This window comes from Centroberyx affinis, unplaced genomic scaffold, assembly GCF_046629955.1.
Source record: "Centroberyx affinis isolate AG114_WGS23_722 - 3 ecotype Tasmania unplaced genomic scaffold, CSIRO-AGI_Caff_v1 ptg000076l_1, whole genome shotgun sequence".
Lineage (NCBI taxonomy): Eukaryota > Metazoa > Chordata > Actinopteri > Beryciformes > Berycidae > Centroberyx > Centroberyx affinis.
Window position 1 is genome coordinate 275,626 of NW_027278785.1, and position 27,808 is coordinate 303,433.

The window sequence follows — 27,808 nt, forward strand, 5'->3', positions numbered from 1 at the left end:
ATGCGCTCACACACACACTCACTCGCTCACTCACTCGTGAGCCTGAGGCAGTCAGGGTCCTTGACTATGTGGCGTGCTGTGATCTGAAATTTTAATGCAACGCTTTAAAGCACACACAAACCCTCCCTAACCCTGCACCCTCCCAGTCCTTGGAGTCCTTCCCCCGTTTACTGCTTGGCTGAGCAAATCGCCAGTGTTTGGCTGAACACGACTTTAACCCTTTGACTGCATATATTTTGGCGCTACGAAACACAAACACATACATATCATCCACTTTTTCACACACACACACACACACACACACACAGCGCGCACACACGCTCGCACTCAACTTTAGTTTCCACTAAGGAGGACATTGCGTGACAAATCCCCCATCCTCTTGCTGCATTTGGGTAATCTGCCTTTTAAAACACACACTAACACACACTCACACACACACACACACTCATACACACACTCCGAGAGAATTTGGTCGATGTTGCAGTGCCTGGGGTGTGTGAGCTTCGGAGGGGGCGGGCCTGCAGATGTAGTGTAGCCCCCGCTCTGTGCTGGCGCTGCGAGGGTCTGGCTGGGCGCGTTTTACCCGTTTAGTCCCTGTTAAAGATTAATGATATATTGATCCCCAACCCCACAGGATGCTGTGTGTTTGTGTGTGTGTGTGTGTGTGTGTGTGTGTGTGTGTGTGTAGCCTTATCTGTGCACAAAAGCATGATACCATTTTGAGAGAGCCATTTAATTGCTGATAATTAGACAACACAGTCAATAGGCTTTTCCTTTCCCGTGTCCATCTCAAACACACACACACACACACACACACACACACACACACACACACACACACACACACACAAAATGGTACATGAGACACACACAGACACACTCACAGCTAGGTCCTTTTTAAGCCTCCTTGAAATCCCTAAGGTAACATGCTGTGAAAACGCAATGTGGAGAAAGCTAAGGAAAGAAAAGGAATAGAGTGATGAAAGCTAGAGGGCAGAAAGCAAGCCGGGGGCTGGAGGCTAGAGCGAGGAAGAGGGGATAAGAGTGTGATAGAGGAGGGAAATGAAAATCTAAATCAGGGGAATATCCTGCTGGCACCGAGGACAGAGGCCGAGGAAGAGAGGGTGAAAGATGAGAGAGGGGAGGTGGAAGGAAAAAAGATGAAAGGAGCAAAGTGGAGGGCGATGGGAAGAAAAGGGTTGAAGGGAAAGGATCGAGGCAGGGAGAGGGTGGAAAAGAAAAGGAGCGGTTGAGTGAGGAGCAAGAGAGAAGATGATAAGAGATGAAAAGGCCTGTCTGAGATGGAGGAAGTACAGTAGGGGCTTAGAGGCTGTGGGCTTGTTTCAGAAGTCCTACAGTACTCACTGATGTCACTGGGTGCACCCATTGGCTTTCATGGTACAAAAGAGCGTGTGTGCGCGTGTGTGTGCGCGCGTGTGTGTGTGTGTGTGTGTGTGTGTGTGTGCTCGTGTGTGTGTGTGTGTGTGTGTGTGTGTGTTTTCTAATGCAGCTGTGCATGTGCTCTCTGGCTCCTCCCTGTGGCTGCTCTGCGGAGGTTTGTGGATCAGTTTCGCTGGTGTAAAGTAAGGCTTTACCATTATGAAGGAGCCCTCCTTTACTGTTGTGTGGTTGATGAATTAATTGTACTGGGTGCATCGGCTGGTCAGGGACAGTTACTGCCCTGCCCAGCGACTGACTAACTGTATCAGGATATGCAGAAAATCCCTCGCCTGTGATCTGCTTTGGCCCCCAGCCTCTAGCTTTGCCTTTATAATTCCCAAATACAGCCAAATCCAAAGGTTATTTAAGAAGACTTTGTACATCTGTACTTTGATTAAATGATCACATTTGGAGCGGGAGCGGCGGTGTATTTGGGTTGCATTACTACCCATAAACGCTCTCCATTACAAGCTTTTCTGGCTTGTTGGCTCTCCGACCTTACATGTGTGTGTTTGTGTGCACGTTTGAGTGTGCATGTGTGTCCCGCACACTATAGCTTAAGACAGGATAAAAGCTGGTGAGGTAGTGTACTATTATGTTGCTTAAATGCATACTAGATCCTTTTAACTGTTGGGGAAAGAATAAAAGCGGAGAGTGAAAAGCTCTCCCACCCACATCTGATTCTTTTTGCTGCATTGCCTGTGGCACAATGTTGACCTAATATCAACTGTGTCTGTTTTGTTAAACACATTCAAATCAGTAGTGCTCAAGCCTATGGGACATGGAATACTCTTATTTTTCATACTGTGACACACACATACAAAAGCGTGGGTTATTGAGTTCACTATCAAAAGATTACTGTGAAATCAAAAGGTCTTAATGGACACATCATTGCACATATGCTCTCACATATTTGCACTCAATGGCACCAATATCGCTTTATCAGTTTTTGAAGTAATGTCTTAAACAAACATGAATGCACGCACATGCTGCATTTTTGCCTTTTTTGCATTTAACACACCACCCATGAAGTTTTATCAGTATTTTAAGTAAAGCTTTTCCATTGTAATCTGTTATTGTCACCATATTAAATTCTCCCTCACACAGTCATGTGCATGCTATATTCATCTTAATGTGCACACACACAAATAATTAACCAATAGGGCATCATAATTTAGGCAATTAAACAGTTCATGCCGTATAGGCTATAACCTGTAATTTCATGAGTGCAATTAACAATTTTTTACATTCAGTGTGTATGCGTTCTGTGTTCTGTGTTGCCTTTCCCTCATAGTTATTTCCACATCTCTATCAGTCTGTGCAGACAAATGATAGGTAGATCTATCAGCCATGAAAGAGGGTTATTAAACTATTTTTCCCAAGTCCAATAAGAGGGGTATTATGGGGATGTGTCCCTGCTGTCTGACCTCTAGCAAGTGAGAGGTGAACCATGGCCCCCATCCAGACCATTAGTCAGACACAATCACACAGCTTCATAGCAGATTAGTCTGCTGTATTAGGACTTAGAGCTCTATTAGTGTAATCCCTCTGTTTTAGTGTGGCCTGGGCTTAGGGGCTTACATGTGCACACCCACACACATACACACACACATGCACACTTAAATACATGTATGCACGCACACATACAAGCTGCTTGGGTTATGGAGTTCACAATCAATGGATTAAGGTGAAATTTAGACAGCAGCTTAATGGACACGGCATTGGCATACTCCAAATGTGTACTCTATGAACACACATGCAGACACACACACACACACACACACACACACACACACACTTTGGGAATCTTTCACATTTACATCTTCCCTGTTACTGATTTGTGTGCTGTATTTTAGTTTGTGTCTGTTAAGCATTGTCACAAACTCTATCCCGTCTTTCTGTATAGTAACTGTATGTTTCTTCCTCAGGGCCGATGAAATTGAGATGGTGATGACAGACCTGGAAAGAGCCAATCAGGTAACGCCGTACCACTCACAATCCTCAGTGTGCATTTTCACACAGCTTTGTCCAGACTTTGCATCACGTTTGGCTTTAGCCAGTTTTATGGTTAACATTGATAACATTTTTTACTAAGAAAGCAGTGAAACTGTGTTCTTTGGCCGTAAATATAATCAGTGGCAGAGATATTATTCATGTTTGAAATAAAAGCATGTTACAAAAAATATATACTGGTAGAGGTAAATGCTGATTAAATCTAAATATTGTTATCCATACAGAGAATCAGTGAAGTGTAGTTTGTATTAACAAAGAATGGCTTGATTATCACTGTTAGGACTGCTATTTGCTTTACATGTTCATTAGACACCTACTCAGCCCTTCCAGCTGAACTAGCCCCCCCAGTGTGCCCCCTGCCCTTGAGTTGTAAATATTCCTGTGGTATCTGTTAATGTCATTGTTGTTAACTTTCATTATTAGCCCAAGAGTATGATTTGTGGCTGAAGGGGTAGCATAGGCATGTAATGTTAATATTGGCCTAGAGGTTAGTGCTCCGACTATAATGCCACACACACACACACTATTCACACTTCTGATTTGAGGTTTACAGAGGATGACAGCATGGCCTCCAGCTTAGTCACAGACTTTTTATACGCTTTTATAAGGAGAAAATGGAAAACAGGATTTTTCTTTTGCGACTAGCAACCCAACTCCCACCCAGTCAATAAGCTCTCTCAATATGGTTGCAATTAGGAACAGTTTGGTATCGGCTCCCCGTAACTCTTAATGATGGCAAGTTGGCTAACGTTCCAGATCGTTCCCAACAGTAGCGTGGCAGTTTGGCCATGAATATGAAGTACTGAGTCTCTTCTTAATGCTGTTGACTTTTTGTTTCATTTTTGATTACATCACTTAAAGGAAAAATCCACACTAAAACATTTTAACAGTCAAAAAAAATACAGCTGTTGCCGATGTACATTGCATTTCTGGGCTCTTTTTGTTGTTTGGTGGTGTATTTTTCTTATTTACGTGGATAACTGGCCAAACTTAGACAACATCACGTCATGTCAATCTGTCCAGAGAATGGAGTTTGATAGCAGAAGAATTTTTTAAACTATCAACAGTAACATGAGGTTTTGGTGTCAGTCCCTCAGAATCAAAGAGCAAGGGCTTCTTTCTAAACCTCATTTTTCACCAATGTTCAACAATCATACAGGAAGAAATCCATCATACAAGGCAGAGACACCAATTTCTCCACCGACAGTCGCCTCAGTAGACCGTAATACAATGCAGCCACAAGACATGCTGCGTTTTGAGGCAGGGGCACGACTCTCACTTTTCCTCGACTGGGAAAAAAAAACTTGCTCTCTTGCTCTCACTGTACTATCAGCCTCGCTCTCTCCACCTACACGTATAACCCACAGCTGAATGCAACAAGTTCCTGCCCGTTCTCTGGGGCTTGTCAAAAGTCGAGGCAGGTTAAGGGAAAGTGTGTATATCAAAGAAGTAAATTACAACACTTCCGCACCAAATAGCTTCTGGAGTGCATCGAACATCACAGATTGATGATGTATAACGGTGTGAGAGTATCTGAGGGTGGATTGTTCCTTTAACCTTTCTCCTCTCCTTCCAGCGGGCAGAAGCGGCTCAGAGGGAGGCGGAGTCACTGAGAGAGCAGCTGTCCATGACTAACCAATCCCTGCAGCTCGCCAGCCAGATCCAGGCCGACCCCGACACGGTAACAAATTCCACTGGTTCACTGATTGACTGGATGGCCGATAAACATGTATTGATTGACTGAGGATCAGCTTTGCTTTTTTTTGCCAGGTGCTAGAGGTGATAGGTTGATTAAAGCTCGATTTATTGATCACTGCATTCATTGATCTTTAAGGTCAGGCATTGGAGTTGCCAATAATGTATTGATTGATTGGTTGACTACTGTTTGTATGTCCGGGGGCAAGTTGTCAAGGTGGCAATAGGTGATTGGCTCATTGATTAACTATATTGATTTATTTAACATGTAGTAACAGGCAGGGGTGGAGATTGGCTAACTGATAGACTGACTGCCACATAGAAGTATCAGTTTTATTGATCTCCTGGTGGTGGATGGTTGTGATTGGTTGGTTGATTGATTACCCCTGATTATTGGTCTATAGGAGCAGGCCTTTGAAATGATGAATGATACATTGATCAGCTTCCTTATGTCTGGCAGTGGACATAGTGATTGCTGTATTGATTAATTGAATTGATTTCTGAAAGCAGGAGTTGGCAGTTGAGATGGTGACTGGCTCGATGACTACCTGTATAGCTGAATGGACCCTATAGGAGCAGACAGTGTAGCTGTTGATTTGCTCACAGGTTAAATTACTGTCCTGTTTGGCATATAGGAGCAGGCGGTGGAGGTGGTGTCCCGCAGCAGTCTGGAGGTGGAGCTAGGGGCCAAAGAGAGGGAGACCGCCCAGCTGGTGGAGGACGTCCAGAGACTGCAGGCCAGCCTGACCAAACTCCGAGAGACCACCAGCTCCCAGATCACCCAGCTGGAGCAGCAGCTCAGCACCAAGACTGCCACTCTCAAGGTAACGGGGCTAACAGAACATACAGCCATTCACACAAACAGGGATTTTGTTTTCAAGGATTTCAGTTATTTTGGACACTTATGGCCATGAATTTCTAACGGGACTGGTTTTCCTGCTTTTTTCCTGTTTTGTTGTGTTCCTGGTCACACAGGCAAGCATAAACACACTCACTTACTATATCCTGTTTTACAGTTAGACTGAAGTCACTGGAATCATCCTGGGATCCACTCCATTTATGTTCACAAATTATCATTTAATTTATTATCACATCATTTAATTTCTCTGTCATCCATAGGAACTGGAGGAGAAACTGCAGAAGCAGGCTGACTACGAGGAGGTGAAGAAGGAGTTGAGGTGAGGAGCACAGGCTGAGATATTTGTGTGTGTGTGTGTGTGTGTGTGTGTGTGTGTGTGTGTGTGTGCGTGCGCGTGCGCACTTCCAGCATAGATCTATTTATTGTATGCGTTTGATGTCTTAACCATGTTAAACAAGATGCGTGTCTCCGTTTAAGATCTCTAACTCAATTGAGTGCACTTATGAATGTAAAGCTTGTGTGTGTGTGCATGTGTGTGTGTGTCCCAACCCCCCCACCTTCCCCCTCTCTCCTTTCTTTGTCCTTAAACAGACAGAAATAGAAAGGCAGCATGCTAAACCTTGGTTGTCCGTGTGTGTGTGTGTGTGTGTGTGTGTGTGTGTGTGTGTGTTTAGACTTCATGTAGATGAAATGTTTCTCTCTCTCCTCAGTATCCTCAAGTCTATGGAGTTTGGGCCTTCAGACTCAGTGCAGGTAAAGGCTACAGATAGAATCTCTATAGACGGGTGATATTTAGTGCTATATGACACAAGAAATGTTGAAGTAATAGTAGCAATATTAATCAACCACTTTAACCAAATGTGCTCATTAAACCATGCAAAGACACTTCAATACGTTCAAAAAGTAATTTAAAAAACATCGTTGTACAGATAGAAAAGTGCAAGTGAACATGTCAAGGGAGGGCCGGGAGCAAAGTTAATTTGAAAAGTCTCATTTTTATTTCTGTTCCATTTCTCCGCCTGTCCCCTCCGTCACTCCGCCAGGACTCATCCAAGCCCCTGGAGGTGCTGCTGCTGGAGAAGAACCGTAGTCTTCAATCCGAGAGCGCCTCTCTGCGCATCGCCAACACTGAGCTGAGTGGTAAGTCTGCCTCCGGTGTACGGCTATATGGCCAGGGTTAATTAACGATGGCCAGACCGGGGTCTGGGTTGGCAAAACCTGAACTCGGACAACAAAAAAGAATGGCCACGGAAGTTGAGTCCTTCATCCATGGAAGGCTATAGGAAGGCTGGGCTGCAGGTAAGGCTGTGGAGACAGAGCTATGCAGAGATCGGGTCAAGGTAGTGAATCGAAGTATATGCACATACATTCTTCTCGTTTTCTCTGAGAATACTTCCCTTTTCCAAATGGTTTTTGAGGGTTTGACAGTATTGGAACTTAAATCGTTAGTTGAAGTTACATGTTGTTGTTTTGAATTCACACACTTCACAGAGGAGAAAGAAAGGTATCTGTGGTGTCTTATTAAGATCCCAGCAGGAGTTCAACCTGAACAGTAGCAGAGTTGCAGTACATAAAAATGAGGACACCATACTCTGCCCTCTACATCAGCACTCTTGCCCTCTACACCAATGTTTATGGGTTTGAAATGTCATGGCTTTAGGCTTGAATAGTTGAATAGCTTTGAATTGATTAACATTCAAAGTAAGGGGAGCTTACTGTCTAACTCAATCATGTTAAATCTCCAACTGGTTATGCATTAGAATAATATTTCTCCCAGTGCTCAATTGCCTGCTTATCATCAAGATAGTTTCCAGTGGTTTCCAGGTTGAGAAATTATAGTTTATATTTATTTTGGTGAAAGTAAAAATGCAATTACTCTTAACTACTTGGGGAAAGTAGTGACATTAGGCCTTTACTCAGAGTCAACAGAGCTGTACAGTCTCTATTTATGGTGACATGCATCTGTTTTTTTTCCATCTGGAAACTTTTTTTTCCTTTTTTTTGTTTCTTTTTTTCAAATGAATTTATTGCTCTATTTGTTTTTTTCCTGGATGTGATTTTTAATGAACCAACGACTCTGGTAAAGCAACATCTGCAATGGAATGATGCAGTGGCTAGCAACACACTGCAGCAGCATGGAAGAGGACTCACATGATGTATTGGTTATCTATGGACAATCATCATTTGCTCTGTCCAATTACTTCCACTTTGCCTGCCAGAGAGACTGAGCCCCGGGCAAAGCTACTCTGCCTGAGCGGTACAGTGGTGATTGTCTTTTTTTTCTTCCAGGCTGCTTACAAGAAAGGTACAAATCACAAATGCATGGGCATATTGTCTGGGGGGGTTGGCAAAAAACGGAAAGCAAAACGTTCATTAATTTGGAAAAGACTTTTGATTAAGATCTCTTTTTCAAGTTTTATTTTTCTCTTTTCGGAAACCCCTTTTTTGTTGACTCCCCCATAATGCATGGTGTGTTTGACCTTTCTTGTAGGGTCAGCCGGGCGGAAAGGGACAGAAGCATCCACACCCAAGGAGGAGGCCATGCCCAGCGACCCCTCTTCCTCGCCCCCTCCTCCTCTTCCCTCTCTCCCCTCCTCCTCCCAGCTCCCCATGTCTCGCACTCATACGGATCCCCTCAACACCACCACCAGCAGCAGCAGCAGCGAAACACACCCTTTCACTCCTACGGGCATTGGACAGGACTTCTACTCCCCTGCCTTTCCTCTGGTGGGCGGTAAGATGGCTCTGAGTTCCCTGCTACAGCGGCAGCTGCTCCAGACCTTCTACTCCAAAGCCCTGCAGGAGTCGTCTGGAATTCCAGGTGGGGCGCTGCTGTTTGCCCCCTTCACCCCGACCCTCAGCTCCATCCCTACCTCCACCCCTGGCTCTGGGTCCGCTTCGATCCCTCTGGCGGCCAGCAGCCCCCAGCCACCTCCAGCCAGCCCAGACATGGCTACCGTTAATGGGAGCAGCACCGCTGGCAGCGCCCCGTCCCCTTCCCCTAGCCACTCTGACGCTACCACCGGCAGTGTTTTGGACGGGGAGGACATGGACACGGCAGAGATCGCCCGGCAGGTGAAAGAGCAGCTGATCAAGCACAACATTGGTCAGCGTGTGTTTGGCCACTACGTGCTGGGACTATCCCAGGGCTCGGTCAGCGAGATCCTGGCCAGGCCCAAACCCTGGAGCAAGCTAACCATCCGGGGGAAGGAGCCCTTCCACAAGATGAGGCAGTTCCTCGCTGATGAGCAGAACATCCTTGCACTGCGCAGCATCCAGGGACGACAGAGAGGTGAGTTTGCGTGTCTTAATGTGCTATTGTGCGTGTCTGTGTGTATGCGTGTGTGTGAGTGTGTATGTGAGTGAAGCCCTGCACAGAGCCATCGATTAGCTTGTCAATATGGACTAGCTTTTTATTTTTCTTTCTCCCTCCCAACTCCCATCCTGTGCCACACCTGTGTGTTTTGAGTGAGTTCCTAGTCATGCACTGACCCCAAGAGCCTTTCCTTGCTATCATGGTCAATACAGGAACCTTTCACAGATCAATAGTATTGATTGGTGGGAACTGGGAGGAAGGCAGGGGTACTGTTAACTACGGGTAGATTCGATTAGCCTGGGCCTGCTTTTGTTAACGCATCAGGACATTTCTGATTGAAGGAGGTCTCAGTGGTACATAAACACAGCATAGTTCACCACCTAGACATAGTGTGTGTGAAAAATGAAGGCTACGTTTAGTATGGCCCTGTTTGTTAATTTTTAAATCATATATGCCACACATATCTATCTTTGTGATAGCTCAATGAGTCAATTTACAGAGTACAGTAGGGCACCGAATAGTCTAGCTGTCCAAGAAAAACACACAAGTGCTGTAACATAGTGTGTGTTATATTGTTTTTAACAGAGGGCTCAGGCCAGCCCCAGCTTAGCCGAGTGTTTCAGGATGTTCCGAAGCGGAGAGCCCTCTCTGATACAGCTTCGCACACAGGTCTGTCCCCTTCACACAGAGATTCGAGCACGTTCTGTCTGTGTGGCATGTTTGTGTTGGGGTGCATTCTATCTACGTGTGCGTGTGTGTGTGTATATGTGTGCGTGTGTGTTGCGTTATTAATTTGCGGGCAGGCATACAGTTATAAATGTGTCTTGAAGGTAACCACATAGTTACAGTGACTTACGTCAAAGGAAAGCCAGCATGTGTATTTAGGGAGTTTATTGGTAGTTGTTATTCTGTGGGGAGCGTTTACTGTACGAGCCCTGTAGCACGTGTGCATGTGTGAACTCCAAAGGGACTAGAGAAATTATGGTGCTCCCTCCAGTCTAGTTGCCTCAAAGCTCAGTGGTGGGAATGTTGTTCTTTGTGATGTGCAACGTTGTAATTATTTGATGTCCTTATAGCCTCTATTACTGTTCTTTTTACCTGTTGTGTAGTTGGTTATATCTATCCTTTTAATCTGACAAGGTGTGTCATCTCCTCCCACTCCCTCTTCCTATCGCCCTTCCAGGTAACATTACCGCTCGTGTCCGCACCCCAGAGGCAGGTTCAGACGAGGCCATCAAGTCCATTCTGGAGCAGGCCAAAAGAGAGCTGCAGGTGCAGAAAGCTGGTAAGTCGTCGTTCTCTCAGCTCCAAAAGTGTCAAACTATTGAAGATGATGCGTTGTGGCTGTGTGTTTGTCAGTGTCTCCTGTGACGGCTCTTTTCCCCTCCCTCAACAGACTTGTCCCATGCTCCCTCCTCATATGGGGGACTGAAAGGAGGTGGTGGTGGAGGCGGAGGAGGAGGCGGAGGGGGCAGCGGTTCAGACGAGGCGATCCGCTCCATCCTAGAGCAAGCTCGCAGAGAGATGGAGGCCCAACAGGCTGCACTGGAGCCCATCCTCAAAGCCTCATCTTCCTCGTCCTCCTCCTCAGCGTCACTGTCTCATAGGGACCTCCTGGGCTCTCCGCTCACTGCTCCCCTCCCCCCTTACAATCCATTGGCCCTCTCCCTCAAGAAGCCTCCCAGTTCCCTCTTGTCTTCCCCCTCGTCCCCGTCTCCAGTCCTAGACTTCAGCTCCAGCGTGAAGAGAGAGGGCAGGGCTTCTTCAGGGTTGGACATGTCTGCTGATGGTTCTCTCAGGCTGGGCAGGAGCTCTGAGGGGTCAGCCCGCTCCGGAAGCGGCGGAGGAGTGGGTCACTGGAGAGAGCAGTGGTGGAGCAACATGCACACAGACCCCCGTAGAACAATACCCACCCAGTCAGGAGAGGAGAACCACACCCAGGAGGACTCCAAAGAGGTGAGGAAGGGGTGGCAAACCAAGAAAATGGGCTTGGACTTCATTAGAATGAGATAGGTTTGAGAGAAGTAGAGAAAACAAATCCACTTTACAGTGGGAAAACTAATACTTGTAATACGTGTGTGTGTGTGTGTGTGTGTGTGTGTGTGTGTGTGTGTGTGTGTGTGTGTGTGTGTGTGTGTATGTGTGTGTTTCATCTACCCCTATAAAGTTGTCTCTGCTGTTTATATGATATTATTATTCTATTTTTAGAAGTTGAGTGTCTGACCCATACTCTGGGTGTGTGTTTCAGGGAATATTGATTGATAGTCTGTCTCGACACAAACCATGGAACAAGTTGAACCAGAGGAGCAGAGAGCCGTACCTCCGCATGCAGCTGTGGCTCAATGGAGACCAGGGACAAAACACACACACCCAGCAAGCGCAGAACCAAGGTAAAGAAATAACACGCACATACACACAACCATACATATATGGATGCATATAACCATGCGCCTTGGGCTAGAGCATTGCTCTGTATGCATGATTATAGCTAGTGGCTAGTTGCTACTGTCAGCCTGTCACTCACCCCCCACCCCCTTCCCCCTTTTCCCCCTCCCACCATTTGCTCCTCCCCTCCTCCTCCCACCATCCCCCCATCCCCAGTGCTGTGGCAGTGTCAGCCAGCAAGCTGCTGGTTTGTCATGTCATAGACAAGCTAGTGTTGCAGCGCCAGATGGCAGTTATGCGTGTGTGTGTGTGTGTGTGTGTGCATGTGTGTGTCTCTCTTTCTCTCTGGGGGTGTAAACAGCAGCTAATGTACACTGACAGCTCCTCATGACTGCTCTCTTCCAGCCTGCTGAGCTGCACAACAGTACTACACAGACAGAGACAGGGAGATGAAGGAATAGGAGGAGGAAGCCAAAAAAGCTTCAAAGTGAAAACTTAAGCACCTTCGCTGTTAGCTGTTAGTTGATGTAATATGAGCAGTACGATTGAAGCCCCTCCCAAAGCCAGCAGGGAAAGGAAATGGAACTTGGTTTGTATACCTAGCAGCGTGTTTACTAACCTGTTTGATGTTTCTTACCCCATCCTCTTCTCTTCTAGCAGAGGGTACTCCCAAGACGTCGGCAAGCTGCAGCCCCGCTCCAGAATCGCCCCTCAGTTCAGCAGAGGAGTCAGTCAACGGTCTAGCAGTGGATCCACTCGCTCCTCAGTCCTCCAGTCTCAAAGCTCCCTCTGAAGAGCCCTCAGGTGGGGAGTCCCAGCCCGGCACCCCCTTACCTCTTCCTGGTCCCCACTCGGGCCTCAGCATTCAGGAGATGGTGGCTATGTCCCCAGAGCTAGACACTTATGTCATCACCAAGAAGGTTAAGGAGGTGCTGACTGACAACAACCTTGGTGAGGAATACAGATTTAATATTCCCTTTCTCCTGTTGAATTCTGCTCTGCTGCTGTTTTTTGGTGCCTGCTCTGTACATTTCTGTTTGTCTTTCTCTCTTCCCTTCCCTCCTTGTTGATGCACTGTACATTTAGCAATTATTCAGTTGTTGAATCAGTGCTCTGGACTGACCTTTTCACCGCCCCTCTCTCTCCTACCCAGGCCAGCGTCTGTTTGGGGAGAGTATCCTGGGTCTGACTCAGGGTTCTGTCTCAGACCTGCTGGCCAGGCCCAAACCCTGGCACAAGCTCAGCCTGAAGGGCAGGGAGCCCTTCGTCCGTATGCAGCTCTGGCTCCAGGACCCACACAGTGTGGAGAAACTCATGGACATGAAACGCCTGGAGAAGAAAGGTGTGTAGTAAACGAGAAAAAAAAAAACCGTACACTTGGTATAGAGCAACGTGCCTTAAGAATAAACAGAAGATTTACATAGAAACCTCCATGTTATGTGCTCATGCATGCATCCATGTTCCATGTTATAACTACACACACACTATGCACATAAAAACACAAAAAGAAGCCTTTGAATTGCACATGCACATCTGCACACACAATATCCTTTGTGCAGGACAGCAGAGCATGTTGTGCAGATCACAGTCATCTTGGTGTGATGTCAGTACCAATCAGGACTACAGACATCACATACTGTATTAGATGTGACAGCTAGGGGGCTGCCAGGGGCCTGCTTACTCACAGCCATCAGCACTCCTCTTCATCATCGTCATCATCATCATAATCATCAGTGTCTATAAGCATGTATTTTTATCGTTAGTTAGCCACTAGCCCTCCACACTCTCTATCACTCTCTAGTTATTTACTTCTGTTTGCATGATGTGTGTTTAAGAAGCAGCAAAGCCAGGAGGCATCAACTTCCCAGCTGCCTCAGAGTGACCCCTGACCGCCCACTTGAAGCTGAAGTCAGAGCAGAGATACAAAACACATATTTGAATCTGCCAATAGGCACGAGCATCCAGGATCAGTTTACCCTCCTGATATCGCAAACTATGCACAAGGGCGAAAAACATAACTGACCTTACACCAGTATCTTGGGGGGGAGGAGGGGTATTCTCCATTCAACTTCATTTTAGTTTATTGACCCTTAAGTAATTTATCCAAAGAGCAATGGGAATAGTCCTGGCCAATAGCAGAGCCCAGAGGAAAGGCATAGACCTAGTCTAGAGTAACCGTATTTGACCTCTCACCCGTGTGGTATAACCCTGGGAGGCAGCACACAACTTCCAGAGTGGTCTAACCTTGCTCCGAGGGCTTTCCCCTGCAACACTAATATATCTAGGAGCATGTATTGGGGTTGAGAAAATGTCAACCTCATGCAAAGCTGCCATGAGCTGCTCATTTTCAGCTGTTGGTGCCTGGAGTGAATGGTGCTGATTGTTTGTTATAAAATGGAAGAGATGCTTTCATTGTTAGAATGCCCAAGTGAGGCTATAGCACCACCTAGTGGTCGTTGAAGATGCTTGTAATGAGTCCCATTCTGGCAGGATTATTGTTCTGGACACTAACCCTGATATGTAATTGTTATCGCAGGACATCATTGATGTCAGTAACCAATTTTTATGGGATAAGAGAACTAATTTGTTGCACATGTAACTTCCACAATTGACCCTCTGACACACTTTTATTTTTATTATCAATTTTATTTTTTGGTGTCTTCTAATTGGTGTAGGCCTAGTTAACGTCTCGGTTGGCCAAGAGTCTGAAGTGCAGGGACAGTGTCTTCATGTTGATGAAAGTACAGACGTTTCCTGCTATAGAATGCCAGTACAATTGCAAAAAATCCTGGTATAGCTGTTCAGACTGCTCAGACTAGTTTTACCTGACACAAGTTTTGCAGGTCAAATAATCGTAGGTGAAAGAGGCATGGGAGATTCTGACGGTAATAAACTCACAGGCTCCGGTTATGATTACATTACTCTACCTCCTCCTGTTAAACTAATCCTGTCCAAAAACAGTTTCAGAACATGTTTGCCCCTCTCTTGTATGAGGGGTATTGTATGTAAATGTTTTTGTTTTTTGACCCCCGTTATTGCAATATTTCATATGCATTTCTCATATTTGTACACATAAGCTATTTTCTGAAGTGCTGACTTTGCCTGCTTGTTTTTGTGCCACTCCTTAGCTTACATGAAGAGGCGGCTGAGCTCCTTGAGTGATGGCCATTCTGTGGACACTGGCTTAGTGGGGCCAGATTTCCACCAGGGCTCCCAGAGTCCTGGACAGCAGCATCTGAAGAAGCCCAGGGTGGTGCTGGGCCCCGAGGAGAAGGAGGCCCTGAAAAGGGCCTACCAGCAGAAGCCCTATCCCTCCCCTAAGACCATTGAGGAGCTGGCCTCCCAGCTCAACCTGAAGACCAGCACTGTCATCAACTGGTTCCATAACTACAGGTCAGCATGGGGCGAAGTAATAGGGGGAAGTTATAGGGGAAGTCATGTGGTTGTGAACAAAGTGCAGTGAAAAAAGACTTCTGTTGACACTATTCTTCATAGGGGATTTGCTATATAATTGAATTTGAGTTAACTGAATTAAACATGACAGGCATTCCGTTTCTATATAAAAAGTATTTCTTTTTGTTGTGTATAATTGAGTTTCTAGTGTTTTATTGAAACTCATTTGTTGGTTATAGTTTATAACCTTATCTATTTAAAAAATGACTGCTCTAGAAAAGTTAATGCAGTTAATTATTCTGACAAATTGTTTTGTATTTTGAGAATGAGAATGAAATATCTCAGGAATGATTCAACCAGCAAGAGCTCTAGTCGCCACCTGGTTGCCCATAAATTGACTCCTGTATTGACTAAATGGATATATTAGACACATTTCATGAAGACTATACTGTATTAGTGATTTGTAAATTAGTACTATCTCTAGACTGTTTCCTGGTACATTATTTTGAAATCAATTCAGTTTAATATGTATGGAAGGCGACTAGGGCCACGTGAAAAATCTGAATTCTGAGATTAATTTTAGAACACGGACAAATTCATAATTATTCTTAGCATTAAGCTCGGAATTCTGATTTAAGAATTCTCAGAATTCTGAGATTAATCTCAGAACTCAAATATTTTTTTTATGTGGCCCTAATCCTCTTCCGTAAAGATGTGTAATGTCTGAGTGAAGTGAGATTGAGGATTTGTGTAGTCTCACTAACCCCATGTGTCTCCCTCTAGGTCACGTATCCGGCGAGAGCTCTTCATAGAGGAGATCCAGGCAGCTGGAGGGGTAGGGCCTGGTAGTGAGGGGGGCTCCCCTTCCCTCCGTGGGTCCAAATCAGGAGAGGGGGACAGCTGCGACGGGACAGAATCTGATGGCACAGTGGAGACACGCCAGGGACTGTCCACTGGCCTGGAGGAGCACAGAGGAGGATATAAAGACCAAGACATGGAGGCCGAGTCCGAGGCAGGGGGCTCTAATAATTCCCCTGCCCAGATAGACTGCTCAGCCGGGCCAGGCTCCAGCTGTGGGCTCTTCAGCCTCACAGAAGCATCCTCCAGTGGCTCTGCCCCTAGTAATAACATCCCAGCCTCTGGCCCTGCCAGAAACCCCAGGGACAACAATCTGCGCAAGAAGAAAGCAGCCAATCTCAATAACATCATCCACAGGCTGGAGAAGGCTGCTAGCAAAGAGGATCCCTCAGAGTGGGAGTTCTAGCTCCCTCTGACCATCCTTCCATCCCTCTCGTCTCATAACCTCACGACCTCTAACCTTGGACCCCTCCTGCTCTGTTCCAGTTGGAGAGTGGACGCAGCCAAAGTCAAGCTCAGCAGCCATTTTTATTACATAGAAGCTTTCCCAAAAGAGGAAAGAAACAAAGAGTGGTTGGCAAAACCCATAAAAAGAAGATATACTGAATTCATAGAAGAACAAAATAAGAGAACTAGTGTCTCTTTTTTTTTTTGTTTTTTTTTTGTTTTTTTACCGAGTTTTGTTTTTGTACTGAGAAAAGCACTTAGCCGTCCTGCTGGCCTCTGGCCCTGCTGTACCTCCCCTATCACCAGCCACTGGTGCACCAGACTGGTTAGTCCTGAGCTGGGGTCTGACCCACAGCTGGGGTTGAAACCTGGACTCAGTAACACAGGCAAGGCCTGACACAGCAGCTGTCACAGTGATAGACACTGATAGATGATAGGTAGAGACAGGAACTCTCTTACAAGAACTCTCACTTTCTTAAAGGAGATTTTTTTCCGCTCTTCTTCTCACCTCCCAAGTGTCCACAAACCTCCCCTCACTCAGTGAGACGCCTCATTTTTCACACTGTAGAGTGACTGTTACAAACCCTTTGCCTTTTTCACTCACTGCGTGCGTGTGTGTGCGCGTTTGTATGTTCGGGGTTGTGTCAGTGTGCACGTGTGTGTATACACACCCAAACGGGGATGTGTGTGTTCTCTTCTCAATGGCAGCATGATTTTTTTTAATCTCACTTCTACACTCTTAAGAGGGTAGTTGAAAGCCTGTCGGCCATGCTGCCATGGTTACTGATGTAAGAAAGATGAACTTTGACCTGTTGTGTCCCGTATCCTATCCTGCTGACAGCCATGTGATGGCCAGAAGGATCTCTAATTCCTCACAAACACGCGCACTCATCTGAAGAGGAAGGAAGGAAGGAACCCTCTTTTTGTCTCCTCAAGCCCTTCTTTTAAGGATGAAGGATGATCTCTTTTTTTGATATTGCAATTTGGTTGCCAATAAGAGATTGCACAGTCTATTGACTCTAAAGAGTACAAAATAGGGAATTTTAGGAAGCATTTTTAATTAGTACAAAATAAGAACAGAAAATAAGAGAATAACAAGTTACTGTTTAAAAAAAAAAAAAGAACACATTAGAATGGAATAATGTTGCGTTGTTGAAATACGATACAATGAATTCACGTAGTACTGTAGCTGTCTGACATGGTGATGATACTATACATGTCTGTTGTTGTTTTGGGTCGTGCACAGCACAGCTGTACCTGGCATTGGACCTGCTGGGTCTGTGTCTGCACCACCAACAAATTTTCTCTGTTCACAACACACATCTTTTATAGGCCAAATCAGGAAGAGTGTGTGTGTGTGTGTGTGTGTGTGTGTGTGTGTGTGTGTATCTATGTCTGTTTGTTTGTGTCTGCGCGTTCGAGTGTGTGTCCTGTGTGCATTTGTATTTGCCTGCGTGTGAGTCTGGGTCGAGGTCAATTCACTTGGAATTAAATTTAGGAAGTAGATTCGCAACTGTAATGAATTTCTTAAATGAAAAATGGCCTGTTTTAGCAAATGGATTGCAATGTACATGATTTCTGTACAGTTTTAATTGAAAGGCCATGAAAGTGAATTCACTCCAACCCTAGTGTGAGTAGTTGCCACTCTCCTCCAGTCTATCCTGTATCCAGGGATGTAAGTCTTTTGCATTGAATTCTACTGTATACACTACAAATTATAAGGCATATCACCTCCTCCCTCTCCCACACAAGCCCTCAGTGCCTGTCAGCCCACTGCCTCCCCTTTGTGTGTGTGCGTGTGTGCGTGCGCGCGCATGTCTGACAATACATGCGCGTGCAGAAGTGTGCGATTGAGGAGTGTTCAGTGTTTCCAATGAGTGGGGTCATATTTCGTATCTACTTGCACACACTACTAGTGCACAACTGACACCCTTCTTTAAGCTGTTTGATGCGTTACCATTACATTAATCTTCTCACAAAGTAGTGTAATACTATGATTTACTGTAGCTTGGTTTTATTGCTATTTTGCATTTATAGTTTGGTTTTTATTCTGCTTATTTATAGGTGCTGTATTTTTCATTTAATGTCTTATCATTTGAGTTGTCTATTTTGTAAGGGATTATACTGTTCCTGAGGGCAAGTAACATTTTTATTAGACGTATAGACTGCCGGCAGTATTGGTTAATATTTACAAAGATGTACTAGTTCTCATTTGTTTGTATATTCATGAATCCTAAAGTTTAGTGTCATTTCAATAGCTTTGAAAAATGTGTTTGCTACAGTTCATGCTCCCAGAGGCATAAAGCTTTTACCACAACAATTATGCTCTTAAGTTGCTAGCTAGAAAATCAAAGGACATATCAAGATCACTGAATATCTGATAGCATATCTCTCATCCTGTTTTCCATGCTCCGATAATGTGTTTTTGGCTGTTTCTTGGGCAAGCCCAACACTAACGCTCAGCAGGACATGCAGCTTTCTTAAGATGGAGTTCGCCCACACAATAATCACATTAACATCATTAACAGGTCCAAGTGTGTACATTATGTCAAAAAGGTCAAATGAAATTACCTAAACTTGAGAACACAAGTTGACTTGAAAGAGGCCATATCTGCCAAATTGAGATTAGATAAGTATACCAGCTAGGAGGTGTGCTATGCCAGATTGAACAGAGATAGCCAGTCTATGATTATGCATTATCTATATAGCAGTCCGTAACAAAGCACTTATTAGGATCTTTATTGAAGACTTACCTAGGACAGGGTCTGTAAACATTACACTAGAGTACGCTCCCAGGATCCTGGGAAATGTATGCCTTTTAAAAATGGTTCTGAACCAAGCACAGGCTCTTATCCGCATCCTAACACTAAAAATAAAACATAAAATGGCTGTGCCCATATTTTCTATGCTATATCTTCTTATCCAGCAGCCCCCCAGTCAGGATATTTCTAGGCATTGCCACAGATAACTGTATGACAGAAAGGGTCATCATATAGTCCTCCACAGAGTTTTTAGATATTTTGAGTAACCATCTGTATTGGTTTCTATCCTAAATCTCCTCAGTTCATCCTTAAGCTCCAGTAGTAATTCCCCTCTCCTGAATTTGCGTCCAGATATATTGGCAACGTATTAAAAGGATAAATACATTAGTTAAATTGGATTTTCTAATGTACTGCATTGTAAAATTCCTCTACCAAGTTTCACTATTCCTGTTGACGACGGATGTAAAACATCCGTCATCTGCAGAGTATTATCTTTTGGACTGTGTGGACTGGACAACCAGTGTGTTTTATGGTGATTAATAGCTACTGTAGAGTATAAGCACTTAACCCATTACCCATTTTATAGCCAGATTCATCAACTCGCCTAGACCATGTGAGATCATCAGATTTGTGCCTTTAACTGCCAAGCAGGGCACCAAACTAGTGATGTCATCAGAAGTAGACTTTAAATTAATACATCTTATTAATTCTGTTGCGTTTTTTCACCTGGTTTGTTCGTATCTATCCCACATTTAGATCTTTGTCCAAATTTATTTCTCACACCCCTCATGATGGTACTTAAAAGCCGACTTTTCTCAACTCAGCGCTCTAAGAGTGAGTTGTATAACTGCTGGAGTACAGTGAAACAGTAAAGGAGAAAAAGGGGTGCAGACATCTGTAGCCTTTTGAACTATTCTTATGACTGACCTGCAGACATGTTTGGTCGGGGTCTTAATTCAGTCAGTTCTCTCAGTTGTTTCCCACAATGCATTTCTTATGTCGTACGTACCTAACTAGCAGCGAAAGGCCAGAGCATTGAATGAAGGAGGAAGCATGCAGACACAGCGTACACTGTAATAACACTGAATTTATTCATAGGGCATTTTGTATTTTTCTGTTTGCGTCAGGTTTGCTGTGACATTAATGGCACTACAGATATTGATTTGGTTGTGTGCCAATTATAACGGTTATCTGGAAAAGAGACCTGTAAATACAGTCGATCAAGTAGCTATTGATTCAATATTGTCACAGTATGCTTTGCTTTTGTTTGAAGGCAGGAGGAGGAGAAGGGACGATTCAGGACTTTTCCATGATCCACAGATATTTTTCTACAAATTTAAATCAGATGATTCTATACACTGTTGAATAACATTGTAAAGGTGTAACAGATGCTGTATATCATATCATGTTTTCTGAAGTTGTAAAGCTTTACTGTATGATCTGTTGAAGTAGTGGTTATTCATTTGACATGTTAGTTGTAATGGAAGCCCGAACAGCAGCACTGGTCACCATATTCAGGAAAAAAAAAAGAAAAACCTCAGATGTTTTTGTAATACTTTTAGAATATATCTTATGAAGTGGGTTTTGTAAGGAAACACTTTCCGAATCAATGGTGCTGTATGCATAGCACACTCAGTAATACATACACACATAATACAGCACAATACACTCATCCTTTAATTGCCCCCCCCCCCCTAGTTTTTTGTTTGCTCACCTCTCATTGGCTACAGCTAATTGTAAGTCTTAAACCATTTCCTCTTATCCCTTCAGTTGTTCTGTTATGCTTAACTATAGGATGAGATCAACAGATCAAATCTTTACTGATAAAAATTTCAGTGAATAGTTAGATTTAAAGAGGAAGCAAAAAGCCAAATAGTGAAGTAGTTATCCACTTCTGTTGAAAGGTTGCTGACAGTTTTACTTATGTTGCTACCTAGCGTCGCCGCTTCAGTTCATCCATAGCTTAAACCACAGTGTAGTCTGACAACCAAATGACTTGGGGTGACCTTTGCCCCCTTGGAAAGCTTTAAGATGCTTGTTGAGGCTTTAGCAAGTTCAGAGTGTTTTTAGATGAGTTCCAACCCGTCATCAACAATGTGGAAGTAATAATTCTCATAACTTCTCCCACTGCTTTTTTGTGAGTGTGTGTGTGTGTGCGGATGTGTGTGTTGTAGTACAAAAGGCTGCATGACTGTAAAGGGATGGTTAAGATGTTTTTGAAAGTCGTTTCCCTAGCACTTCTGTCACTCCTGAGATACTTCTCTCCTTGGGGTCTCCCCTTTTTCATTTTCCTTATGTATCATTGTTTCTTTATCTTTCTATTTACTAAACGTATCATGTTGTTTGTTCTCAGCACTGTAAAACAGTCCCTTCTACAACATTGAAAAGCAATATCACTGTATGAAACGTTCACAATGTATTTGTTATGATTGACATTTGATTCATCATCATTATTATTCACATGCACCCTAGGTGTGATAATTGAAGTAAATCTCTTTTATACAAATACTAATAGTGTGCTGTGGTACATTTATTTTTTGCCTTGTCAAGAATGCTGAACATGTTTGTTGGAAATATGGTCCTAAATGTATTTTAAGAGAAAAAGACAAATGTTTTCTGTTAAACACATGGATGGTCCTGTAAGAAGTATTCTCAGAGAAAGAGATGAGTCAAGCTTGGTAGAAACAGAAATGTAAGTCAGAGTGAGGCATCTTTCAAGGGTTTCGGTGATGTTTTGGATATTGGACTGCTTCTGCTGTTCACAACTGTCACAGGTGAGTTATTGAGGAGACCTGTACATGAAACATCAAGAAAAACTATGAATAACACAAATATCTGTTGAGAAATGGTACCATGATGCATTACGATTGTGTGGACTGGTGTATTTAATGAACCTCTGCCCTCCCCCTTGATAGGCCGCTATGCAGAGCTGCAGGTCGAGTTCTCCGCTGCGGTGCGGACCAGTGCGGAGCAGAAAGAGCTGATCCTGAAGCTGGAGCACGACCTGAGCACCATCCAGTCCATGTCCTCCCTGCCGCGCCCCGACGCAGAGGGGTCAGACCTCAGCAACATGGATAACATCCCCGAACCTATCAAAGAGGCCACTGCCATGTTTACCGGTAGGTCCCCGGACAAGGCAGAGGCGTGTGTGTGTGTAGAATTAGATGGGGTGTGTATATGTAAATGGTCCCATATTATTCAGTTTTGCTGACTTTGTTTTCAAATATATTGTAGCTTGGGATGAGAGAGATAATGTTCTTGATGATGTTTTGCAAATAAACATAGTTTGGTGAAAAGAGTATATATTGAATGAATTTGAAGACAGTCCTCACTGGCAGAACAGTCACAATACTGGTAATACCTGCGTGGAGGTTTTCCAGTTGGCTAGTCAGCTCAAATGCTGCAAACTGGCCTGATTGAAAGGATTATAGTAATGGTTATGTGAGATGAGCCAGTCAAGACCAAGTCCAGTTGGGATGCGTTGACTGGAGTTAGTCCAAAACTGCCGGTTAAAAAAGGATGGAAAATGCAATAACTGCAACCCTCTGGAGATGCAATTAACATGTATGATAACAAACAACCTTTTGTCATATTTTTATTAGTAATTTTTTCGCTTTTATGACTTACTGGAAAAATGCCCTCTTTGACAATCTCTTTGTTGACATTATTCTGGATGTATTTTCAATAAAATTCTTTCTACATCCATTTTGTTTTTAAGGGCCTCTGAGCCACTATATAGTACATTGAATTGATTTCATGGTAAGATACAGTTGCAGCTGAGTTTGTACTGAACAAGAGAGTATTAGCATTAAGGATGTAACATTACTTTTTAAGTGTTAAACAAGTGCCAATTTTAATGTATACCAAAATGGGATAAATTTAACCACCAAAGTCAAATTTTTTACAAAGTCTACATTAAACATTTTTGATTGTATATAATAGGAATAGAGAATTCCTTTGATAGGGCCCCTTTAAAGTGCTGTTTATCTGCCCCAGGTCCAGGCCTTGCCCCTCAGTCTGAGCTGCCTCAAGGCCAGATGGACTCTCTGCTCTCCATCATCTCCAGCCAAAGGGAGAGGTTCCGTTCCCGCAACCAGGAGTTGGAGGCTGTGAGTCACGGTCACACACACACACACACACACACACACACACACACACATACATACATACACACACACACACATTCCCTCTGTTCCTCTCCTGGACATTAATTTCTCATCCATTTGTCCTCCTCCCTGTCCCTTCCAGGAGAGTCGTTCCATGCAGCAGACCATGCAGGCGCTGCAGAATGAGCTGGACAGCCTGAGAGCAGACAACATCAAACTCTACGAGAAAATCAAGTTTCTGCAGAGCTACCCTGGCAGAGTGAGTCAGCTGTGTGTGTGTGTGTGTGTGTGTGTGTGTGTGTGTGCATGGTTTAGAGTGTGTACACTATATGACTGGCTGTGGTTGATTTTCTATGTGTTTCTGATATTGGTTTGGTGGAAACTGAACGCCATTTTGAGGATTAGTGAAGTACTGGAAGAGGTCTTTCTGTTGACTCTCCTGATGTCTCCCCCTGTGCTGCAGGCTGGAGGTAGCGATGACACAGTGATGCGTTACTCCTCCCAGTACGAGGAGAGACTGGATCCCTTCGCCTCCTTCAGCAAGAGGGTGCGGACCACACACCTGCCCCGCACACATACAAGAGCAAATCAACAGACTTAGAGGAAAAATCCACCCGTTTAAAAACAGCTATTGCCATTGTACCTTGCATTTCTGCATCCATTTTGTTGTTTGGTGATGTATTTTTATTATTCCCGCTGATAATTGGCCTAACATAGACAATGTGACATTACGTTAAGATATTTCCAGTGCAGCTGCAGTTTGTTTTGGTGTCAGTCCCTCAGAATCAAAGAGCAAGGGATTTTTTGTAGTCTCACCATTTTGCACGAACATTCAACAATTATACAGGGATAAATCCATCGTAGAAGTGGAAGAGATGAGAATTTCTCCATCGACAGTAGCCTCAATAGACCAGAATGCAATGCAACCCACAAGACATGTTGTGTTTTGAGTAAGGGGGGCGACTGACTTTTTCTCGACTGGAAAAACACTCACTCCACTATCACTCTCACTCCTGCTCTCTCCACCTACACGTGTAACCCACAGCTGAATTCAATAAGTTAAGGCATTTTCTCTGGGGTTTGTTCAAAGTCATTCTGGGAAATGTAGGCACTGAAGTAAAGTAGACGAGGCAGGCTGAGGGGAAAGTGAGTACACCAAAAAAGTTAATTACAAATACTTCATCAAGGGTGGAATGTTCCTTTAATAATAATAATTGTATGACATGCCAACACATTTTTCTGCTGATATTCATACCCAGTGTTGAAGACGGTGTATTTTTGTTGAGACTGACTGTGTTTTGTGGCTGTTAACAGGAGCGTCAGCGTCGATACCTGAGCCTCAGCCCCTGGGATAAGGCAACTCTGAGCCTGGTGAGCCACACACACACACACACACACACTCCTACCTGATGTGTCAGTGCCATTATTTGCCTAATCCTCCTCTTTTGTGCCTTTCAGGGCCGTGTGATTCTATCCAACAAGATGGCCAGGACCATTGCTTTTTTCTACACCCTGTTTCTGCATTGCTTGGTCTTCTTGGTGCGTCTCTTTCAACACCGAGGAGCTCCTGATAAACTGTTAATGGTTTCCATGCTGTCGGCTTCAGTGAAACACATTTTTAACTGTTGGTGTGATTTTTCAGGTGTTGTACAAGACCGCTTGGAGCGAGAGCATCGGCCGAGACTGCACTGCGTTCTGCGCTAAGAAGTGAGTGTTGCATCCTGGAGCTGACTATAAAGCTCTAAAATGTGTCTAAGTTAATATTTCTGATTTTATGTACGTACAGAATGTGTCATACTGCTTTGATTGATCATGTTAACCATCACATGCAAGTACCTGATGCCGGAGGATTCGCTCTGATCTTCTGTGTTTCTCTTTGACTCCCAGGTACTCTGACCACCTCCACCGTTTCCATGAGAGCGATGACAACCTGTAACCTGCCACAGTGATGTCATCACTTCTCAGTGAGACAGGGCTGGTTTTAAGGTCCAAGCAGCGATGTAGGGAGAAACTAATCTGATCTAATGCCCAGAAGGACACACCACATGTCCTGGATAAGAATTTAAGTTCATTTATTTACACTCCTCACTAAGATGGAGCGTTGCAGTTGTTTTTGCAGTAGGTAATAATCTCCACTAGGGGGCAGTGTAGGACTGTCAACTGTACAAAGGGTCGATCGACTCCAAAATCAGTTCTGATGCTTTTCATTCCTATGTTGCTTGATCTTTAATGCACCGCAATTAGTATAAGTAAGTAAAACTGTAACTTGGGGTTCCCTCTTATACTCTTAGATTAATAATATTGAAAGGCAATCATTTATAGTTATATGTAGGATGTGCTGCTGTAGCACAAATTTATTGAAGTTAAGATTCAGTTTATCTTCTTGTACCAAAGGGACCAACACTCTGGTCTTGTTATATTTGTTTCTGCTATACTGGAATCTAGAATTATTAGGGATTTTGCTGAATGAAGAAATAATTAATATAAGATTAATGGTGATACGGTTAACATTATAATTTATGCTTGATTGGAGAGTGTACTGTGAAAGCGTTTGCTTATTCTGTAAAGGGGGGTTATTGAGGAAGAAATAATCATTATACAAGAGATTATGGTGATGGAACAAAACATATAATAGTTATCAGGTTGTTTTTCATTCCTCTGAGCTTCGCCCGACCTGGGATTGACTCAAATAAGTGTAGCAGTGCATTATTAAAACCTGAAATGTGTTGATCATTCGCTGCACAGACACGACTTCTGCCTTTTATCGGTGCAGAAATCATCTAGTTACTGTTCGTGCTTAGTAAGGAGACCATTTGCTCCTAGCCTGATAGATGAGCCACTATAGGTTTACATCAGCCAGTGTGTTTGCAGCAGTAAATTACAATAATAGTTACTGAGTCTATTAATTCTAAAATCCTTTGCGTTATATGATACATTTCCTTGCATGCTTACCTGCTCTATTAATCCTTTTTTGACTGGCATTGCAAATATATTCCAAATAAAGACTATGCAGTAATTTTTTCTCTCTTAATCATTTTTCATTTTAAAATTCTCATTCTGCAATGTATGTATTATTGAATATAATGAAGGCTGGATAAAAAGAAATAATCACTTCTTCAAGGTGTATGGTGGGTTTATAGTAGTGGATGATCTCTGTTCATAAGAATAGGTTCACACTTGGCAGCAAGGAGATTTTAACTATGTTCAATTCAATGTTAACAATGGTCTTAGATTTAATTAAATGTTACAATATCCTCACTGTGTCCAGAGTTAAGTCATGATAGTGAGGGACAGTCTGGGCTGATATAATTAAAGCACATGGTGGGGAAAGGTCTGGTTAACGACTGACCCGAGATGAAGGGGACGGGCCTGACTAACGTCTGCACCAAGGAACACATGGAGGGACAGAATGTGATTATCAGTGTGTTGGGTCTCAGCAGTCCCAGTGATGGCTGGCTGCGTCTTAGTATGACTGAATTAGACTGCATTATTCATGAGAGGCCTCCCCTTAAAGAGCACCTCAGCTCACAGCCTCTCAGTTAGCCATTAAAGAGTAACGAGACAGGCAGACCACAGACACACACACACACATACACACACTTCCTCCTTCAGTTTTTCCCCCTATCTTAAACCCCTTTTGTCCATCAATCAGAGCGGACCTCAAGCTATCTCAGCACAATTACAGCCTCACTCCATCCCCTAGAGATCCATTCACCTTTCACCCCAAAGTTAGATCTAGTACACACACACAGACACACACACACACACACACACACACACACACACACACACACCTTTTACCATTCCTGCCATTGTGCCTCCCCTCTCCTCTCACCAGTCTCCCTCCACCCTCCCTCCATAGCTCCATATTCCCAGTCCCATGCTCCTCCAGCTGCCCATTGACAGCTCCATAAATATTAACAACCTCCATCTGTGGGATAACAAAGGTCTTAAGTGAGTCTAATGGCTTGATGTTATTTTTACTGCACTGGTTGGGTCATTTCAAATGCACTGGTCCTTGGATGGAGAGGGGGAACTGGAGAGCGTTCTTCCTATCAACATGGCTATGTTGGTGGTGTCAGCAGTTTCTTTTGCCTTGTCATTTTTGTTTGTTTGATGCCGTTTCCAAGGAGCAAATGCCATCCTTCAGTGACTGCGAATGACTGAAGAGGAAGAGGAAGAAGGATAATTTCATCTTTGATTCAAGCTCCAGATTGTTCATTTTCATCAGGCATTCAGCAGAGGGCAGTAAAGTTATGTTTTATTATGAGTATGAATTATTTAGCTGACTCTTGCTGACTCTAATCCCTCTGTCTGTCTGCCTGCCTCTGCTCACAGCATCGTTGTCTTTCTCTGTCTTTTCCTATGTGTCCTCTTGTCTATCTTCCCTCCTCGTTTTGTCTGAGCCCAAGTCAGCATAAAATATGCTCCAGTATGAACTTTTTGCCTTCTGTTGTTGTCTGCTAGAATCAACTGTGTCATCAAAATCGTCCCACTGCCGGCTTTGGATTGAAGCAATTTTTGCTGTCAAATT

General features: G+C 43.9%; 1 protein-coding gene across 8 annotated transcripts in view; it reads left to right on the forward strand.

The window, feature by feature from the left end:
• cux1b (cut-like homeobox 1b) overlaps positions 1-26,283 on the forward strand; it is a 59,647-nt gene extending 33,364 nt beyond the window's left edge. For 3 of the 8 annotated variants that reach the window (XM_071521571.1, XM_071521606.1, XM_071521589.1), the window contains 14 exons: positions 3,369-3,417; positions 5,030-5,134; positions 5,784-5,972; positions 6,268-6,326; positions 6,718-6,766; positions 7,051-7,147; positions 22,084-22,287; positions 23,165-23,277; positions 23,417-23,533; positions 23,738-23,821; positions 24,589-24,645; positions 24,733-24,813; positions 24,917-24,981; positions 25,162-26,283. In XM_071521571.1, coding sequence (XP_071377672.1) covers positions 3,369-3,417; positions 5,030-5,134; positions 5,784-5,972; positions 6,268-6,326; positions 6,718-6,766; positions 7,051-7,147; positions 22,084-22,287; positions 23,165-23,277; positions 23,417-23,533; positions 23,738-23,821; positions 24,589-24,645; positions 24,733-24,813; positions 24,917-24,981; positions 25,162-25,210 — 1,318 coding nt within the window. In that variant the 3' untranslated portion in view covers positions 25,211-26,283. Of the gene's footprint in view, positions 1-3,368; positions 3,418-5,029; positions 5,135-5,783; positions 5,973-6,267; positions 6,327-6,717; positions 6,767-7,050; positions 7,148-8,498; positions 9,300-9,908; positions 9,993-10,506; positions 10,609-10,719; positions 11,280-11,571; positions 11,714-12,365; positions 12,660-12,861; positions 13,051-14,836; positions 15,102-15,884; positions 21,938-22,083; positions 22,288-23,164; positions 23,278-23,416; positions 23,534-23,737; positions 23,822-24,588; positions 24,646-24,732; positions 24,814-24,916; positions 24,982-25,161 lie in introns of those variants that run through there. The other 5 variants (XM_071521580.1, XM_071521598.1, XM_071521555.1 and 2 more) reach the window with 4 other exon arrangements.
• Positions 26,284-27,808: the final 1,525 nt, after the last annotated feature.